This window comes from Physella acuta, unplaced genomic scaffold, assembly GCF_028476545.2.
Source record: "Physella acuta isolate Inbredline_101_S28 unplaced genomic scaffold, ASM2847654v3 ptg000531l, whole genome shotgun sequence".
NCBI classification, from domain to species: domain Eukaryota; kingdom Metazoa; phylum Mollusca; class Gastropoda; family Physidae; genus Physella; species Physella acuta.
Genome location: NW_026732050.1, coordinates 9,596 through 31,226, shown reverse-complemented (window position 1 = coordinate 31,226; position 21,631 = coordinate 9,596). Strand labels below are relative to the sequence as shown.

Sequence of the window (21,631 nt, the reverse complement as noted above, 5' to 3'; positions counted from 1 at the left end):
AAGATAAAAATGAAACACACCTGATGTGGCTGAGTGCTGAAGTGGTTTGAGTTAAACACCAAAGGTGAGGGTCCAATCCTACATCGGCCATCATGACCGCTGTCCACTGATTCACAGTCGTTGCGCTCGTTGTCACTCAGGCTGACTAGGCTGTGATTGCTACTCCTGTACACACACAAAACATTGCCTTTAAAATCAAACTGACTAGGCTGTGATTGCTACTCCTGTACACACACAAAACATTGCCTTTAAAATCAAAGTCAAAGCAAGTAGAAAGCTGAACTGCTGTAGAAAATATTGTAATAAGGAAGTAGAAAACAAGATAAACACCTGTAGAATAAAGTTCTTATAAGCAAATAGAAAACAAGACAAATAGCTGTACAACAATATCAAAAGCAAGTAAAAAGCAAGACAATTAGCTCTAGAATAAAATTACTACAAGCAAAAACAAAACAACACAAATAGCTGTAGAATAAAACTATCACAAGCTTGTAGAAAACGAGACAAATAGCTGTAGAATAAAATTATCACAAGCAAGTAGAAAACAAGACAAATAGCTGTAGAATAAAACTTCTACAAGCAAGAACAAAACAATACAAATAGCTGTAGAATAAAACTATTATAAGGAAGTAGCAAGCTAGACAAAGTGCTGTAGAAAATGTCCTAAACATAGCTGGCTGTATGGAAAAAACTAGATAAAAAGACAAGTTACTTTTGACAGCAGACCCACATAAAGCAGGTGGTGCACATGATGGCATTTATCACTGCAACTGCTAATTGCAGTGGCCATGCCACACCTCTAGGACTCTATTTCTATAGCTGACTACAGGACCATCCCATTCTAATGTATTATTAGAAGATTAAGTCTGACAACATGAGTGATACACACACTATCTATAGGTAAACAAAACAACACATTTGTTTATCTACTAAATAAACACAGGTGAGTTTGGCATGTACATACACAAGGATATCACGGTTGGTTTAATAAATTAAAAAAAAAACAATACTCTTAAACTGAAGGCTTATTTTTAAATGCTGCAATAAAAAATAAAAATATTTAAAAACGAAAAAAAAATTCTTTGGCCTACAATTTTAATAACTGCCAAATTTTGAACTTGACAGACAGCAAACACATTAGGGTGTCCTGGTACATCTTTCTCCAGGCTCTACAAATACAATCCTAGAATATGTTCACAACACAGATGTCTTCACCATGCTAGTCAAACTCATACTGAGAAACGTACAGGATATGAAACAGCTTATGTAAACTTGTTTAACCATACGTTTACAGCACACGTGAAGGGCACGCTTGTGACATATTCATATTTAAAATACCCGTTTAGCCCCTCCCCTTTTTACAAGGTGATGAAATACTAGCATTTAAAATAACTAATTATTCAAACATTTTCAGATAAGGAAGGGTTGACTCTATTTAATAACAGGTTAAATCCTAAATCCTTTCAAATAGAAAACACCTTCCCATAATTTATACCTCCATGTGGGGGCCTCCCACTTAAACAGGGAGTGTACAATACCAGGTAATTCATACGCAATTTGTCAGCCATTCAGGCAGTCATTCATAACTGTAGTACGCATTATCTAAACTGACACTGAAGTTTATACGCTCTGTTTACTTAAAAGAAATATTTTTATATGCACACACAACCACAAAGCTTTCAACTAAATGCAAGGGTTTGGTTATGATGGTGTTGCATTTAAAATGAACTCAACAGATAAGCTTTGCTACAAGAGCTTTTTCAAAAAATGTAAAGAAAGAATTGGTTACATGTAGTCCTAGGTTTAAGCATGTATTTTTTAAAAAATAATGAGGTAAAATGAGTTAAACAACTTAGTAGAAGGTTTTTTGGTGGGACAAGGCTGATTTTACAAAAAACTAATTTTTCACTAATTACAATTCAGTTAATTGGTGACAATTCTTTAATGATCACCTCAACAAATCACACTTAGCTTACACTACATTAGTATGTAGAGATCATCTCAAGATCATGGTCATTCATATCTACACACCTTGCTAGTGGTTTTTACCAACTGTGTTTACCTGTAAACTTGAACAACGTTTGAAGGCTTAGGTTTAATTTTTTAACCCAGCATGAATGATTAGAGGGCAAGATTAGGTTTGCAAAAAAAAAAAAATACAGGTATAATTCAAGGACTGTGAAAAACATAGGGAGTGGAGATTAATGAGTTAAAAAGTCAATACGAGGAATTCAATAGGGGACTGACACTCAACTTATTTGCGTAGTTTCTGGATTGATCTGTTATTTGAATTTTAAAATACTAGGATGGGCTGGAGTTTTTCGTAAAGAAAATAACAGACATTTGGGTAAGGCTGGCTTAGCTATACTACAGTGTTAGGGTTTATGTTGGTTGTTTAAGTAATGATTACAGTGTTGGTGGGATGTGAAAAAGCAAACAATATTACATTTAACAGTGTTTATCATCACTTTTTACTAAATAAATTGTAATGCATTAAAAAATAAATTTATAAGTTATATATAGGCAACAGAGTGGATTTTAAAATATTGATCTTACAGTTATTCTTGGGTAGCCTACTTAAAACAAAATATAAACAAACATGCCCATAGAGAACTAAAGCAATGAAGACTCAGTGCTGCACTATTTACACAAATATTTGTTCAGCTTTCACAGGCCTTCACTACATTTGGCTAGCAGTTAAAGAGGATTACTACTGAATGGAAAATTTTAACAGGGAGATTTGGCGACTAACACAGCAACAGTCACAAAACAAGGTGGGTCACTCATTGACCGGCCAGGTGAAGTGAACAGAGAGAATACTTACATGACAACAGAGAGAATATTTACACAACAACAGAATACTTACATGACAACAGAGAGAATACTTACATGACAACAGAGAGAATACTTACATGACAACAGAGAGAATATTTACACAACAACAGAATACTTACATGACAACAGAGAGAATACTTACACGACAACAGAGAGAATACTTACACGACAACAGAGAGAATACTTACACGACAACAGAGAGAATACTTACACGACAACAGAGAGAATACTTACACGACAACAGAGAGAATACTTACACGACAACAGAGAGAATACTTACACGACAACAGAGAGAATACTTACAGGACAACAGAGGGAATACTTACAGGACAACAGAGGGAATACTTACAGGACAACAGAGAGAATACTTACAGGACAACAGAGAGAATACTTACAGGACAACAGAGAGAATACTTACAGGACAACAGAGGGAATACTTACAGGACAACAGAGAGAATACTTACACGACAAAAGAGAGAATACTTACACGACAACAGAGAGAATACTTACACGACAACAGAGAGAATACTTACACGACATCATCTTGTCGCCTGCTAGTGTTGCCAGCTGAGGAGAAGAAAGAATCTTTGCCCAGAGTATCTGATGAATGAAGTGTTCCTGAGTTATCCCCCTTGCTGGTTTTTTCTTTGTGACAGAGGTCAGTGAGAAGAGAATCCAAATCACTGGCTATGTTCCCCAGCATCTGAAAACAGAAATATTTAATAGTTTTAAATGATGTCTTTTGGTAATGTTTTGCTTCCATCAAAAAAAAAAAAAACTAGCAAAAAGATCTAAACATTATTTGACGTTAAAAAAAAGTCAAAATATTTTTTTTTATCTAAAAAAAAAACATTCTAGAGAATCCTAGATTGTAATAGGCCTATAGATTTAGAATCTAGATCTCTAGTAATAGTTTGTACTACTAGATCTAGATCTAGTAGAATCTAGATATACTAGTCTTGATTCTAGATCTGGTCTAGACATAGATCTAGATTCTAGTAACTACTTAGATCTAGATCTAGACTTAGGCTAACAGTCTAGGAGTTAAGGAGTCTAGTGGAGGAGAGTAAAAAGTTAAAGGTTAATAAAGCTACTCCTAAAAGCCTAGGACTGTCTACTAAGCGGTAAGCCTATATGCACTAAGTGGCTCTACCCTCTACGCTGAATTAAACTAAATCAATCTATTCTAGATTAGATCTATTTAATTTACATGAATAAATTTAAATGTCGCTGATTTTTGAAAGATGAATCCAAAGCAAAACTTCAAAATTTTGCCAGATTTTTAAAGAATTTAATACCAAAACTAAATTAGTTCCGGTTTAAAGTGTTTTTTTTTTTAAACTTAGAAAAACAAATAATTAAAAAAAAAAAGCTTTTAAGTTCTAAAAATGGTTTTACCCGAATTATATGCCAGTGAACTAATGAACTCAAATCGTTCGGCAAACTAGCATAGCGGAACCAGCGGACGAGACCCATATCTTTGGTTGAACACAATGAAAGATATTTTATTGGTCCATTCAATACTAGTAACCAAACTATCACGGGTCATTGGTCTAGTTTAGAAAAACATTTAACAAACTCACTCACCCATTACAAAAGGTATTCATTGTAAATAATTGTAAATGGGGTGAAATGTCAAGCTGCTTGAAACCACGATACTCGGGATTAGATATAGACTAAAAGGGTAGCTACAATGAGGGAAACTAGTAATTATATATAGCATATAAGATTATATAAATGCATGTATAGTTTAGTGAATAAGCCTTCACATGAAATATGGCCAGGGCTTCTTCCATATTTTTTTCTCCAAGGAGGAGGGGGGGGGGGGTGGAAATTGAAACTCCGGGAGGAGACTTTGCCGCTTTACCCCCTCCCCTTCCACCCTCCCCCACGAGATGCATTAATTATTTTTTAGAGCTAAGGAGTTGTCTTTTAATGCCATCAAACAACTTTTTGCATATCTCTATTTCATATCGTCACACTTTAATCACCGATAGCCCGTTTACTTCTTATTTAGCTTTTTATTGTTGCCATCTGGCATATCTTTCCTCAAGTTTGTCTACTATGACTACATCGTTTAGATGTGTAAAAGACTGGGGTGCGGGGCGAGTATAGAGACAATACGTCACAATCCATGATTACCACACCCAATTAGTGTTTTATGTAACTAATACTACCTTTAATTAGTGCGTCATCTCATTAACACTACCCGCTACGTAATACACATGGCTTGCGGTTGATTAAAACTTCGTAGGGTCAGCAGTAAATGGCGATGGAGGCTTGATAAAGTGACCTTCCATATGATGTATGTCTATCAGTATGTGCAGGGGGGGGGGGGATTAACAACAGGAAACGACGAGTGGTTGAGGGGGGGGGGGGTATTGACGGTCATTGTTTGGAGGAAGCTGTTCCTGACTGACACCTGTAAACTGTTCTGCTACCTTGAGAGGGGCGGGGTAATTAGGCTGGCAATCAATCATTAACGCAGAAAAAATGGCGAACGCTAGCAGATTTTTAAAAATCCAGATATACTAATTTGGAGCAACAGTGTAAAAAAAAATCTTAAAACCAACGGATTTTTCTGGCAGGTATTCGCTAATGTTTTACCCAGTGAAATGGTATTAAACTGTGAAAATAGAACCTGAATTACCTAAGAGTCTATGATGTCAAGTGGTTCGATGGGGTGGAGATTTGTTTTGTGTGTTACATCTATGGACAGGTTTTTGTTGAATCTATGGAAAGGTTTTTGTTGAATTTATGGAAAGGTTTTTGTTGAATTTATAGAAAGGTTTTTGTTGAATTTATGGAAAGGTTTTTGTTGAATTTATGGAAAGGTTTTTGTTGAATTTATAGAAAGGTTTTTGTTGAATTTATGGAAAGGTTTTTGTTGAATTTATGGAAAGGTTTTTGTTGAATTTATGGAAAGGTTTTTGTTGAATTTATGGAAAGGTTTTTGTTGAATTTATGGAAAGGTTTTTGTTGAATTTATGGAAAGGTTTTTGTTGAATTTATGGAAAGGTTTTTGTTGAATTTATGGAAAGTTTTTTTGTTGAATCTATGCAATAGTTGGGTCAAAAGATATTATTTATGTTTATAGGTGCACTACCATTAACAGATTGCAAGTTTTGAATGTATTTTAAGTAGACCAACATTTGACAGAGGGGGGGGGGGGGGGGGTTCAGAGCTGCTTATTTTGTTACTGCAAGTAGGGGTCATCAATAAGAGGGGTCAGATCCAGACACTACCAAGATCATCTAAAGACTACAAAACGTACGAGTAAAGAAGACAGACATGGTATTTACTAATTGAGGCGGAGGAGGGGGGGGGGTATTCGAAGCGATAAACCAGGCTTATGTCAATTAGGAAGTTTTGAAGTAGAAGTGTGCTACAAGCTAGCCGTAGGACTTAAGGCAATGGTGTGTTTGGAATAATAAAGCTCAAACGTAATAAATTACTGTAATATTTTTTTAGACAACGAGAATAATCATAATAATGTTCCTACTTCAAAGCATTTTCTTTCTAACCCATACGCTCCTCCCAAATTTCATCAGAATGATCATTTAACCATTAGCAGAGAAAGATGCATTTCTTCAAAAACTGCAAGCGATGGTAAAAACAGCTCAGATTTTAATTGCTTAAAATAACAATCACAAACGCGGCCAAACTGGCAGGTGAAATAAACACAGCAGGGCTTTAAAAAAAAATCCTAAACATTTACGCTGAAAAAAATATCTTAAAAAAAAAAAAAAAAAAAAAAAAAAAAAAAAAAAAAACACATGAAAATGCTCATTATACAGGTCTACAAAGCCAATAGATTTTAAGCCTGGATCTCTGTTCATAATACTTTTTTAAACATTTATTTTGGCCGAGGTCTATACACCTTTTATTACAGTTGGTATAGTAGCACCTGTCAATATATTCATATAACATTTATTATAAAGTTGATGTTACACGTAGACCTGGATTTTTTAAAAAGATATCAGATCTATATGTTATCAGAACACATTGTTCAGATGAATCTACATGCAAGCCCATTATATTTCAAAATGAAAACCGCAAGAAAAACACTGTAATAAAATCTGACAGCCTTCATTACAACGTCATATTTCTGGGCTCGCATTATTAACATTGTCGTTTATGGTTCATGTGACGAGGTAGGGGGGGGTGGTACCCCAAGCCGAGCGTGTGACCCCGTGACGTCAACATTCATTATTAGCGCCATCTTTTGTGTGTTTGTTCAATTATCCCGCCTGACAACGGGAGCCATTCACCTCACGACATGGTCGTCTGCAGGAATCCGACAGGAATTTCCCCATCATTTCCCCGGTACATTGTTTGTTAAAAACAGACTGGCGAGAATGGTATCATCATAACGGCGGGACCGTCTTACGCTGTACACACACATTTGTTCCACGCCTATTGAAATGTTTTTTCGGCATGTAATGTTGACGTTATTAAACTGAACTTATCTACCGTGTGATTCCACACCAGTAAGCATCAATTCCACCCTCTCTGCTCCTCTCTCAAACGTCATTCATCATACAAAAAGATGGCGTGAATTATTAACTAGTTGGTGATTTTTAGTGTACAGGATGGCGCCCATGGTTACTATCCCCCCCCTCCTTTTCCCCATAAGCTGAAATAAATTGTAGCGCAGAAGTCTAGAAATGCTCCAAGATGTGTATCTAATCTTCTGGTTATCATGAGCTTAACAGTGTTGGGTTAATGAATCATCGTGTGCCATTATTTTTTAATCAATAAAAAAATCGCATTAAAAATCTGGATGCTTTTGAAAAAAAAAAGTTTCTCTTCAGATGTCCACGTGAAGCATTGCGACTGTGTGGACAAAGAAAATTCGAGAAATTATTGACCGTGTTGCTGTAGCTGGGGTGGGTAGGGAGGATGTTGATTGTGACGGGAGACTAGCGACTTGCATGTTGGCCTGCAGAGTTCATTAATTAATTATTTTAATCCTGTTTCATTCATTAAAAATTCATTCAGATATTTTATTTCTTTTAAAGAAGCTATTAGTTTATTTTAATCCTAATATTATTATAAAGAAAACTAAATTGATTTTTTGTGTCGTTTTTACTAAGTCGTCAACGAGTTTGTTTAACCAATGAAATCAATAAGAAGAATAAAAAACGCTAAGCAAGTTTAAATAAGAAACGAAATATCACTCATAATTCTTGTAGATGGCTGATTTGTAGCCATTAGTACACGATTAGTACATTCCTATTGAGTGTACTAATCATTTCTAATCCTTATATAACAAAGGGGTTGAGGAGGGAGATATTTTTAACAAAATGCTGCAGCTGTGTGACAATAGACTGGTGAAGAGCTCCACCAAGAAGACTATTTGAGAAACGCTGGGAACACCATTAAAAATAAACACCACGGTATGACACCTTCCTACCACCAACTGTGAACCATGTTGCACGAGACGTTTCTATCCCCACGATACTACTAGCTATGTGAACTTTCTGCTCACCAACAAAGGGACAACACTCGTTCTTTTCATGACCCAGAATCCTTAGCTGTTACTACCCCCCACCCGTGCAAGATAGGGGCGTAGGGGATGTAAACTTACCCCCCCCCCTTCCACACAACTAAACAAACAATCCCTTAGACGATAGGCCCGGGTCTATATCTGGAACAAAGGCAGGTGTGAGCCGGGCTCAACGGGCTCATTAGCAATTTAACCTGATGAGAGAGATGTGTAACATCATTAACCACTGAGCCATCAGATAGATGACCGCGATGATGAACATCATCAACCAGTGTAGCGTTATACAGATGACAGCGATGTTGAACCAGTGTAGCGTCATACAAATGACAAAGACCCTGAACCTAGTACCTACTCTGAAAGATCTGGCAATATCAGTATATTTTCACCATAATATTGTGGTAATAAATGCTCTACCATAAAGACTACAACACGAGAAAGATTTATAAACAACAGAATGTAAAGAAGTTTAGATTTCGCGTGCAAGATACATAGTATATATTGCTAATATTATGTTTACATATGGTTGTATGTGTATAATGTAATCCCGACTCAGACAAAAGATACATACATGTCAAGTCTGAACCGGGGTTAGGGTGGGGGAAGTAGAGGATACGTGTACGTTAGAGAAACAATAAACTTTCCGTTTTTTGTCTGGCACAGGTTATAGTGGTGAGAGAGTCCATGTTTACCGTCCATTGCTGGGGGGGGGGGGGGGGGGGGGCAGGTAAGGAGGAAACAATGAGGGAACAGGTGAGATGGTGGGGTGGGGGGGTGGAGATGGATGGGCTGCTTTTCCACTTGCCATTAAATTGTTTCAGAAGTGTTTTTATGTTGTTTTTTTTTTGTTGTTGTTTTTTTTTTATGTTTTTTTGGAAACAACTAAAAATAAAACATATTTTCAAGGTTCGATAAGCAATTGAAAACAGAATTCTGGTGGTTAGATTTAAACTGTAAATACACGATGCGGTTCTTATATTGAAATATAATTCCTTTTTTTTCTCCAAATTTGTGTTGCTTCATTTGATAAAGGAATGATTAAGACACGATGTTAAAACTGGGCGGCTGTTTAATGATTTTTAATTATTTTTTTTGTAAATTAGTTTTTATAAGACAGGCTAGGCGGGTCTCGAACCCACGACACTGATGGCTGATACAGATAGCTCAGCCATCAGACACCACACTATAGAGCAGCTCCCTTCACAAGTTACATACGAGATTTGTCAGTGTGTAGGTCATCTTTGTTCCTTCATCGCCGTCAGGTGGAGATGTTTGGTGCTGAGGTAAAGATGTTTGAGGATGTTTGGTACTGAGGTAAAGATGTTTGGTGCTGAGGTAAAGATGTTTGGTGCTGAGGTAAAGATGTTTGGTGCTGAGGTAAAGATGTTTGACGATGTTTGGTGCTGAGGTAAAGATGTTTGGTACTGAGGTAAAGATGTTTGACGATGTTTGGTGCTGAGGTAAACATGTTTGGTACTGAGGTAAAGATGTTTGGTGCTGAGGTAAAGATGTTTGGTGCTGAGGTAAAGATGTTTGGTGCTGAGGTAAAGATGTTTGAGGATGTTTGGTACTGAGGTAAAGATGTTTGAGGATGTTTGGTACTGAGGTAAAGATGTTTGACGATGTTTGGTGCTGAGGTAAAGATGTTTGGTGCTGAGGTAAAGATGTTTGACGATGTTTGGTGCTGAGGTAAAGATGTTTGGTACTGAGGTAAAGATGTTTGGTGCTGAGGTAAAGATGTTTGACGATGTTTGGTGCTGAGGTAAAGATGTTTGGTGCTGAGGTAAAGATGTTTGGTACTGAGGTAAAGATGTTTGACGATGTTTGGTGCTGAGGTAAAGATGTTTGGTGCTGAGGTAAAGATGTTTGGTACTGAGGTAAAGATGTTTGACGATGTTTGGTGCTGAGGTAAAGATGTTTGGTGCTGAGGTAAAGATGTTTGACGATGTTTGGTGCTGAGGTAAAGATGTTTGGTGCTGAGGTAAAGATGTTTGGTGCTGAGGTAAAGATGTTTGGTGCTGAGGTAAAGATGTTTGACGATGTTTGGTGCTGAGGTAAAGATGTTTGGTGCTGAGGTAAAGATGTTTGACGATGTTTGGTGCTGAGGTAAAGATGTTTGGTGCTGAGGTAAAGATGTTTGGTACTGAGGTAAAGATGTTTGGTACTGAGGTAAAGATGTTTGGTGCTGAGGTAAAGATGTTTGGTGCTGAGGTAAAGATGTTTGGTGCTGAGGTAAAGATGTTTGGTGCTGAGGTAAAGATGTTTGACGATGTTTGGTGCTGAGGTAAAGATGTTTGACGATGTTTGGTGCTGAGGTAAAGATGTTTGAGGATGTTTGGTGCTGAGGTAAAGATGTTTGGTACTGAGGTAAAGATGTTTGGTACTGAGGTAAAGATGTTTGGTACTGAGGTAAAGATGTTTGGTACTGAGGTAAAGATGTTTGGTGCTGCGGTAAAGATGTTTGGTACTGCGGTAAAGATGTTTGGTGCTGAGGTAAAGATGTTTGGTGCTGAGGTAAAGATGTTTGGTACTGAGGTAAAGATGTTTGAGGATGTTTGGTGCTGAGGTAAAGATGTTTGGTGCTGAGGTAAACATGTTTGGTACTGAGGTAAAGATGTTTGGTGCTGAGGTAAAGATGTTTGGTGCTGAGGTAAAGATGTTTGGTGCTGAGGTAAAGATGTTTGGTACTGAGGTAAAGATGTTTGGTGCTGAGGTAAAGATGTTTGGTGCTGAGGTAAAGATGTTTGGTACTGAGGTAAAGATGTTTGGTGCTGAGGTAAAGATGTTTGGTGCTGAGGTAAAGATGTTTGGTACTGAGGTAAAGATGTTTGACGATGTTTGGTACTGAGGTAAAGATGTTTTGTACTGAGGAGATATGTTTAGCAGGTTGGGGTTGGGTTTAGGGTCAAAGTCAAAACAACGGTTAGAGTAAGTCAGGCATATGTCTGTTCAATGGTTAGAGTAAGTCAGGGTTATGTCTGTACGATGGTTAGAGTAAGTCAGGGCTATGTCTGTACAAGGGTTAGAGTAAGTCAGGTTTATGTCTGTACGATGGTTAGAATAATGTTTGAAGTCGGGACTGCATGTTTGTTGTTCTGCACACGTATTATCCTAATGATCTACTCATTCGTTAAGAGATGTAAAAAATCCAACCGCATGATGAGGAACAGACTGGCCTTGAACCTCACTAATTAGAGAAAAAAAAACAAGCGTGACGACGTTAATGAATTCAGACACACGGTAAGACAAGATCCAAAGATGCCAGTTTTAAAGCGGGGGTTAGATCTGTTTGACTTATGGTTTGGCTGTAGGCGCCATCAAAACCAGGGTTAAACAAGAACTGACTCCTATTGTTAGCACCAGGTTTAAACGACTGACTCCTATTTTTAGCACCAGGTTTAAACGAGGACTGACTCCTATTGTAAGCACCAGGTTTAAACGAGGACTGACTCCTATTGTTAGCACCAGGTTTAAACGAGGACTGACTCCTATTATTAGCACCAGGTTTAAACGAGGACTGACTCCTATATTAGCACCAGGTTTAAACGAGGACTGACTCCTATTGTTAGCACCAGGTTTAAACGAGGTCTGACTCCTATTGTTAGCACCAGGTTTAAACGAGGGCTGACTCCTATTGTTAGCACCAGGTTTAAACGAGGACTGACTCCTATTGTTAGCACCAGGTTTAAACGAGGGCTGACTCCTATTGTTAGCACCAGGTTTAAACGAGGACTGACTCCTATTGTTAGCACCAGGTTTAAACGAGGACTGACTCCTATTGTTAGCACCAGGTTTAAACGAGGACTGACTCCTATTGTTAGCACCAGGTTTAAACGAGGACTGACTCCTATTGTTAGCACCAGGTTTAAACGAGGACTGACTCCTATTGTTAGCACCAGGTTTAAACGAGGACTGACTCCTATTGTTAGCACCAGGTTTAAACGAGGTCTGATTCCTATTGTTAGCACCAGGTTTAAACGAGGACTGACTCCTATTGTTAGCACCAGGTTTAAACGAGGGCTGACTCCTATTGTTAGCACCAGGTTTAAACGAGGACTGACTCCTATTGTTACCACCAGGGTTAAATAAGGACTGACTCCTATTGTTAGCACCAGGTTTAAACGAGGACTGACTCCTATTGTTAGCACCAGGTTTAAACGAGGACTGACTCCTATTGTTAGCACCAGGTTTAAACGAGGACTGACTCCTATTGTTAGCACCAGGTTTAAACGAGAACTGACTCCTATTGTTAGCACCAGGTTTAAACGAGGACTGACTCCTATTGTTAGCACCAGGTTTAAACGACTGACTCCTATTTTTAGCACCAGGTTTAAACGAGGACTGACTCCTATTGTAAGCACCAGGTTTAAACGAGGACTGACTCCTATTGTTAGCACCAGGTTTAAACGAGGACTGACTCCTATTATTAGCACCAGGTTTAAACGAGGACTGACTCCTATTGTTAGCACCAGGTTTAAACGAGGACTGACTCCTATTGTTAGCACCAGGTTTAAACGAGGTCTGACTCCTATTGTTAGCACCAGGTTTAAACGAGGGCTGACTCCTATTGTTAGCACCAGGTTTAAACGAGGACTGACTCCTATTGTTAGCACCAGGTTTAAACGAGGGCTGACTCCTATTGTTAGCACCAGGTTTAAACGAGGACTGACTCCTATTGTTAGCACCAGGTTTAAACGAGGACTGACTCCTATTGTTAGCACCAGGTTTAAACGAGGACTGACTCCTATTGTTAGCACCAGGTTTAAACGAGGACTGACTCCTATTGTTAGCACCAGGTTTAAACGAGGACTGACTCCTATTGTTAGCACCAGGTTTAAACGAGGACTGACTCCTATTGTTAGCACCAGGTTTAAACGAGGTCTGATTCCTATTGTTAGCACCAGGTTTAAACGAGGACTGACTCCTATTGTTAGCACCAGGTTTAAACGAGGGCTGACTCCTATTGTTAGCACCAGGTTTAAACGAGGACTGACTCCTATTGTTAGCACCAGGTTTAAACGAGGACTGACTCCTATTGTTACCACCAGGGTTAAATAAGGACTGACTCCTATTGTTAGCACCAGGTTTAAACGAGGACTGACTCCTATTGTTAGCACCAGGTTTAAACGAGGACTGACTCCTATTGTTAGCACCAGGTTTAAACGAGGACTGACTCCTATTGTTAGCACCAGGTTTAAACGAGGACTGACTCCTATTGTTAGCACCAGGTTTAAACGAGGACTGACTCCTATTGTTAGCACCAGGTTTAAACGAGGTCTGATTCCTATTGTTAGCACCAGGTTTAAACGAGGACTGACTCCTATTGTTAGCACCAGGTTTAAACGAGGACTGACTCCCATTGTTAGCACCAGGTTTAAACGAGGACTGACTCCTATTGTTAGCACCAGGTTTAAACGAGGACTGACTCCCATTGTTAGCACCAGGTTTAAACGAGGACTGACTCCTATTGTTAGCACCAGGTTTAAACGAGGACTGACTCCTATTGTTAGCACCAGGTTTAAACGAGGACTGACTCCTATTGTTACCACCAGGGTTAAATAAGGACTGACTCCTATTGTTAGCACCAGGTTTAAACGAGGACTGACTCCTATTGTTAGCACCAGGTTTAAACGAGGACTGACTCCTATTGTTAGCACCAGGTTTAAACGAGGACTCCCCGAGTCCTGTTATCTGTGCCATCAATTCTGATCCCACTTCCGGTGCCTTCTCATTGACAGCGCTACAAGATCCCCTTATCTAATCCCACCTCTAGCACCTGGGGATCAGCTTCCACCTTTCTCACACCTCACCTGCATCTTTTGTACCTGTCTACCGTGCCAAGGAAAGTGCCAGAAAATGTAATTTTTTTTTTATTCAGGAAATAAAACCACACAAAAAATTTAGAAGTAAAATACACACAATTCATCCATTAAAACATCAAAGAAAAAACAAACAAATCTTATGGTAAGTTAACATGGCTTTTGGCTTTTACGGCGATCTATGAAACTAAACATGATGACAAAAATACAAAGAAAAAAAAAACGGATTGAAATAGGGCCTACTGTAAAAATTTGATTACTGGAAGTATTTTTCGTGAAAATTAAAAAAGAAAATATAATTTAATTAAAGAAAATATTTTGTTTTCATCAAAGGAGTTGTGAAAAGTTTTTTTAAGTGCCCGGGGAAGGATTAGATCTATTGTACCATTTCTGGTTTAACAGTGATCAATAATTTGTACTACAACTTATTTTAAATTATTTCCGCTTTTTACTTCAATTGGCAGCCTACTTTAGCATCACGCCTTGAAAGTGTACATGAAACAGAGAATACATCTTTAGATTTACGCTATGAAATGTCCATGGTTGAAGCTAAGAGCGATGGTACATTAAATGGCGTTGTATCAATACATCGAGATTTTTAAAACGGTGAGTTGATTTTTTTATATTTTTTTTTTTTATGAATAACAGCGCAGATAAAAGCTTAATTAAACGAGTTACCTGTTCAAGGGACCAGTCTTTAATTTTAACAGCTTAATAAATGAAGTTACCCGTTCAGTGGACCAATCTTTTACCAAAACCGTTGACAAAATAGTTGCCAAATTGGCAATACGACTAATGAGAGAAAGAAATAAGCCAAAAGGGAATCGACACGGAAGTAACCCGAATGTAATGCCAAAATGGCAAGTCAGCAATAGTTGATCTACGACCTTCTGTGGATCTGGACACTGAATGTTGTAAAGATATAAACACAGGAGATAGTTGAGTAATTACCTGAAAATTTTGGAATATCAAATGTGCTTCGTAGGAAACTAATCACACACAAACTGTTCTTGATGATAATTATCCATAATCAGAACATAGGTGGGTATGTTGATGTATTAATTACAGACAAAATGTTAACACAAGACGGAAGTCCATGTTTAACAGCTGAAAGAAATACCGCTATGCCGCGTTAATTGTCTGTTGTGTGACGTCAAAAGTCGACGTGAACAGATGAACGATGTTAAGTAACGGCCTGCACATTGAGACACTCATGTCTAATGTGACATTGGTGCATGAGTGAATTATTGCCAACAAATACAGACATTCTGCGCTTCGTTTGCAGTTTTTTTAAATTATTGGGTTTGTTATTTTTTACTTCAAACAAACACTAAAAATAGACATCGTCATTGTATGAATGTTACTTCTTTCTTAAGTTTAAAACATCCATGTATTTTTTGTGTATTTCATTCAAATTATTAGTTTTATCCAGCCTTTTCTTATCCTTACTAACGTATAGTTTGTTTCATGTCTTTGTTTTTCCTGCGTATTGTTATTTAAGACGATGTGCTAATCTTTCCCTAAGATTTTGCAATACGGTTCTGCGCAAGTTTTTCCGTGTTAGCCAATATGTAGGAGCTTACCGCAAGACGACGATTCACCCAAAATCACTCCACCCTAACAGAACCCACTACTCCACCCTAACAGAACCCATAACTCCACCCTAACGGAACCCACCACTCCACCCTAACAGAACCCACCACATCACCCTAACAGAACCCACCACTTCACCCTAACAGAACCCACCACTCCACCCTAACAGAACCCACCACTTCACCTTAACAGAACCCACCACATCACCCTAACAGAACCCATCACTTCACCCTAACAGAATCCACCACTTCACCCTAACAGAATCCACCGCATCACCCTAACAGAACCCCATAGACTAAAACAGGGGTACTAGTGTTGGGGTCGCCACCTGAGTTATCGCCCTCTTCAGGGCGCCAACCAGACACCCCGGGGCGCGCTGACATTTGGCCAGCCAGATGGCCTCTAGTGTCTCCACCAACCCAACAAAAATAGCGCAGCTAATGGTTGTACAAATGTTTTTACTTATTTAAAGAGCAACACTGACGTTTTGTGGTGGCGAGGTGTTCAGGGGAAATAAACGGCTTATTTAATAACAAAGGGGGAGAGAATTGACCCCATTGAGGCGGATTTATAATGCAATGAAAAGATAGCCATAACCACATGATTCCCCCTCTCCCATCTTGACGTTAAGATTAATGATCTATCACCAACAAAACTATTAACTACGTCAAATCATCGCCATCGCTACAATCCATTTCCTAGCACTACAAAAGGTACACACACACACACACACACAAGCACAGACACACGCAGATCCGAGACTTGTAAACTACGAGCAAATTTGTTGTGTTTTTAAGAAACATCTATAAACCCACATACGCAAATGTAATTATCAGGAACAAGTAATTTAAATTGTATGTTTGTAATTTTCGTACACAAGTCAATTGTTGATTTACTCACATAGATAAAAAAAATTAACTCATACGTTACCATAGAGAATAAAGTTAAGTCGCTTATTCCTTTATTTCTTTCTAATCGTATCCTCCACATGTTAATTAATTGCAAGGATATTACAGAACTAATTACAATGTTAAACCACACACCACAAAGATGCTATGAACACAGTCATTTAAAACAATGCTCATCGTTCAAAGCTAGAAATCCGATTACTTCAAACACAATGAGCTCAAAGATTTACTGGCAAATGCTAGACACAAAAAAATTGCGTATCAAAAATCAACCAGTATGAGCAGGTTTATAAGTGTAACAAGTCAAAGATGCGCGTGATGAAGTGGTAGAGTCACTAGTGAGTCAGACACATTTGTAGTGGAGTCACCCGTGTTGTGGAACAATCCTATTGTGATGTTGCATGTTCAGTTGGATGAGACAATATCGTCGCTCAATCTGGGCATGGGACGGCCCACTTGTAGCAGGGACACTCGGATGTAACGTGGAACAATTGTAGTAAAGTATTTATAGCATTATATACACACGTCATTTATACTTTTTTAAAGTAACAAAACATTGGTAAGTAACCGAAAAAATATTCTATTTTTGTTGCTTAGAAATAATGTCAGTGTACTACAGAAACAGTTTTAGTATGTTTTTAACTACATTGAGATTTGACTTGACTTAATGACTTGTTGTAGAAAACCTTTGTGTAGATAATTTTATTTACAGATTAACTCCCTTGAAAACATTAACTTTCTGATTGGAATGTTGATGGGTGAGCAAGGAAGAAAAAAATGTAACAGAGATTCGAGTGATCATTGATGACAACTGTCAGTAAGAAAACAGTCAGAGGGTTGTGACTCTAGAGGCTAAGAATGCTTACAGAAAGTCTAAAAGCTTACAGAAAGTCTAAAAGCTTACAGAAAGTCTAAAAGCTTACAGGAAGTCTAAAAGCTTACAGAAAGTCTAAAAGCTTAGAAAAAGTCTAAAAGCTTACAGAAAGTCTAAAAGCGCAGGACTGCTCAAAGAAAGTTGTCTTCTAGTTCAATATTAAGATAGATAAAAGCTTAAAAATATGTACTCGAACATCAGAAGAATGTCAGGCCTCTGAGTCTAAATTTGAGACCCTCGCTTGTTTTTATGAGACTGGTGGTCGCAGCGCTCTCCGCCCCGCCCCCTAATCCCAGCGACCATGACCTTTGTATTGTGAGTGATGGGGCATCATCAAGGAGCTATTTGGAGGGCTGTTGTACCGCCGTACGTCCACGATACAGCACCATTGTCATGATTCACGCGCCACTTAAAAGATAATCACCAACGGCCAATCTCGCACCCCCGGGCGTAGACCGGCCCATTGTGAGATACCAGGGGGGTGTCAGGCCCGGGGTCAACTGATATGGGATAATCTTTGAGGGATTAAGAAAAATATAGGTCAGCGGGGGTACTCGAATCTTATCGAAGTTGTTAATTTTACGGTATCGATATCTTTAATTTGACAGTTTGAGTACGTGTAAATGGACGATCGTGTGCCCTCCCACCCCTCCCCCAAACGTGGTCATTTCTCCATCACTACAACTGTACAACGAACCCATTTTAAGTCCCACACGTACAAACTTTCAAATTGCGTTAACCTACTTTTGTTTTAACTCAGCTGTTCGACCTAGAAAATATTACTGTGACATTTCCCTTCCCCCACCCCCGCTTCACACGACATACTACACCCCCGACCCCCTCGACCTAAATGCCACTACAGATCTAAAAAAAAAAAAAAAAAAAAAAAAAAAAAAAAAAAAAAAAAAAAGACCCCCGCAATGTCTCTTATCAGTGAAGACAGAATGCACGTAGATCCAGGAAAAAAAAAACAGGTCTGTAGCGTGTGACAAAAGGGGCACAACACGACACACACACGCCGCGGTCACCCTATACATGTCAGCCCAGCCAGTGTTATGAAAGGCCCGTACCCGTGTGTGTTTGTGGGACTCGAGATATTTGTGCTTGTCAACTTACAGACGTGACCTGAGAAGAAGGGGGGGGGGGAGGCGTGGAGAAAAGGGGGGGGGGTGTCAAACAGTAAAACATGTAAATAATGACACCAGAGGTAAACTTAGATCATCTTTGTGTAGGTAGATCTCTACAGAAAATTGTTCACTTAGTGTAAGCTACCGTCCTTACAATTTGGGGTACGAAAAGAGGATTCAATGACCCTACAGAGACCGACTCAATATCAATATTTGAGCTCCCTTTACTGTACTTTGTTAGTACAGTTTGTAGGCTGTTTTTATAGTGTAGTCCCCCCCCCCCTCCCTTCCAACTTTGTTTTTTTGTTAATGTAGTCTCCCCTTTCTTTTATGTATTACTATTATTTCCCTTTACTTTACAGTAGCCCTACCCCCCCCCCCCCCCCCCAACATCTACACTGTTCAATGGCTTGAAATTTGCAGCAATCAATCAAGATTGTAGAAACCATTTTTTTTTTTATTTTCAGCATATCTATAAAGTTGTGTTCAAAGCATGTATTCGGACAGCATTGGGCGAACTAAATGTACAAATATTTACATGTACAGGTACACTGTGCACGCACATGTATTATTTAAATATACCTCATGTGTAAAGACCTTCTGTATATCCATGTCTACCCTAGTGTGTTAGGCCTATAATAAAACTGTATCACCAGGTTGAATATATTTACAGGCCCTCAATATGTCAGTGTTAATCACCTTAGGTAAACACGGATCAGTGATATATGTAGAATCGTTTAACAGCTTGTATTTGTGTGCATGTATGTGTGAGGGGGGGGGGGAGTATTCACACTTTCGGTTGCAGGTCAAGGGCATATTGAACGTAAAAGACTTTTTAATCAACTTAAAACTTAATTAGTCTACGGTAATTAAACTCCTTACACTGGCTGTAATGTTTATGTTGGGAGGTGGGAAGTAGCCAATACAGTATAGATAGGGCATATGGGTGTGGGCAGGGTAGCTTTCACGCAGATTTCTCCCAAGTGGGGGAGGGGAGAGAAGGGCATTTGAAACATCTATGGGATGCGGACCGTATATATATATATATATATATATATATATATATATATATATATATATATATATATATATATATATATATATTGTGCGGGGAGAGATCTGAAAAAAACTGGGGGGGGGGGGGGGGGGGTAGGTTTAACCTATTGACAATTAGACGCATTAGAGTGGAACTGCTTTAATTACAGCACGCCTCTCATCCCAGCCATATAAAAAAGAAAAAAAGAATGGATGTTAACCCTACAAATCCTGGATCACCTGTGTGGTTAGGTCCATGTAGAGACTAGAGGAATGGCTGAATACAAAACTAGTGCCGAGCACATCAGAACGACACTTAACACTAATTACTACATTAATTAAATTCATTGTTGATGAGGTAATTACAGAAACAAACAATTTTAGCTTTAGAGATCTAATTAAATTTTACTTTTATGTTGATTAAAGAAACCAATTAGAAAAATATATTTCGGCCTAATTACAAAGATCTACATTACCTTAGAATAAGCGCTTCGATTCTTTTCCTTTTTCCGTTTCAACATTTTCACGAACTTAATCCAGATTTGTTAACACGACGAAGCTTAAACGTAACTAAACACACACATCAAACTGACTGACTGACTGTCCTAATGCACTGACGATATAGACCTATCCTTCAATTCATTCATCACAAACTCCTGATCTAGTCAGCAGTGAATGGCCACTAATTACGTACCAGAATTAATCAGGCCATTAGAAAACAATTTCAGCCATACGTTATCTACTGTCGTGTGCTACTGACGTAAGCACCACTTACACTGATGAAAGAAACAAACAAAAGTGCAAGAATCCACTTGAGCCAACAGCGTCACAGAAAAAACAATTAGTTCCTCATACTTGGCCAATGTTCCCCGTGTTTATGCTAGTTCCTGGCCAATGTTCCCCGTGTTTATGCTAGTTCCTGGCCGCACGTCCCTAAATACCTGAACATGTTCCCCAAGTTAGGTCCCACGTGAATCATCCTTCAGTAGAGAACTGACCACAACAAACGCCGGTCTGTCTCCCCCTCCCCCCACCGACGGCTGGTGACTGGCAGACGGTAGGTTCACGGCCAGCTACAGGTTGCATTCTAAGACGCGGGCCGGCGGGTGAGAGGGGCGGGGGCGGAGCACGGTGGCCCTCTCCCGACAGGAACCCAGTAGACGCTGTATCGTGCCTGGGTTGGGGGGGGGGGGGGGGGGTAGAGATACCACCACTCGAATGTTCCTAAGTTTGGTTGTTCGATCCCATGTAAGGTAACAACTACATACACGGAGAGGTAAGGGGCAAATGTTTTCTTATCGTTCTTTACCCACATGCACCTATCCACACACACACACACACCTATCCACATATGCACCTATCCATACACATCCACACACACAACTATCCACACGCACTCCTATTTACACGAGCACCTATCCACCAATGCACTTATCCACACACTTCTATCACACATGCACATATCCACACACTCTTAGTCACACACACATCCACATTCTATCCACACACTCACCCATTTACACACACACACCTAGGCCACAGAGCAATCCTCACACTCAAATCCACACACTCACCAAACTACAAACACCTAGCCCACAGACCTATCCCCACACAACTATCCCCTCACTTATACATTCCCACACATTGTGTTACAGTCCACTTAGAATTGTGTGCCCTGATTTGACTAAACCCCAACACAAGCTAAAAACAAAAGCTAAGATAAACATTGGCTTGTATTGCTTGTATACAGATCACACACCCGAGCCTTCAAACTTTGATCTGTACCGTATGACGATCAAACGCTGAACATTTATAAACATTGGACCATAACATTTATGGCAGAAAAAAGTAGACCACACACGAAGTACACTTAAACCAGTTTATTAAGTTTGAGATCACATGACATGACGTCATGTAGGGCCGGTGCCCCCCCC

General features: G+C 39.0%; 1 protein-coding gene across 2 annotated transcripts in view; it reads right to left on the bottom strand.

Annotated features, from left to right (window-relative positions):
* The window catches only part of LOC131945184 (uncharacterized), a 31,732-nt gene extending 10,992 nt beyond the window's left edge, over nt 1-20,740 (bottom strand). The window contains exons 1-3 of one of the 2 annotated variants that reach the window (XM_059306214.1): nt 20,174-20,740; nt 3,369-3,538; nt 21-165 (exon numbers count right to left, since the gene is read on the bottom strand). In XM_059306214.1, the coding sequence (XP_059162197.1) occupies nt 21-165; nt 3,369-3,538; nt 20,174-20,218 (360 nt within the window). In that variant the 5' untranslated portion in view covers nt 20,219-20,740. Of the gene's footprint in view, nt 1-20; nt 166-3,368; nt 3,539-16,683; nt 16,833-20,173 lie in introns of those variants that run through there. The other variant, XM_059306213.1, reaches the window with a different exon arrangement.
* Between the last annotated feature and the right edge of the window lie 891 nt (nt 20,741-21,631).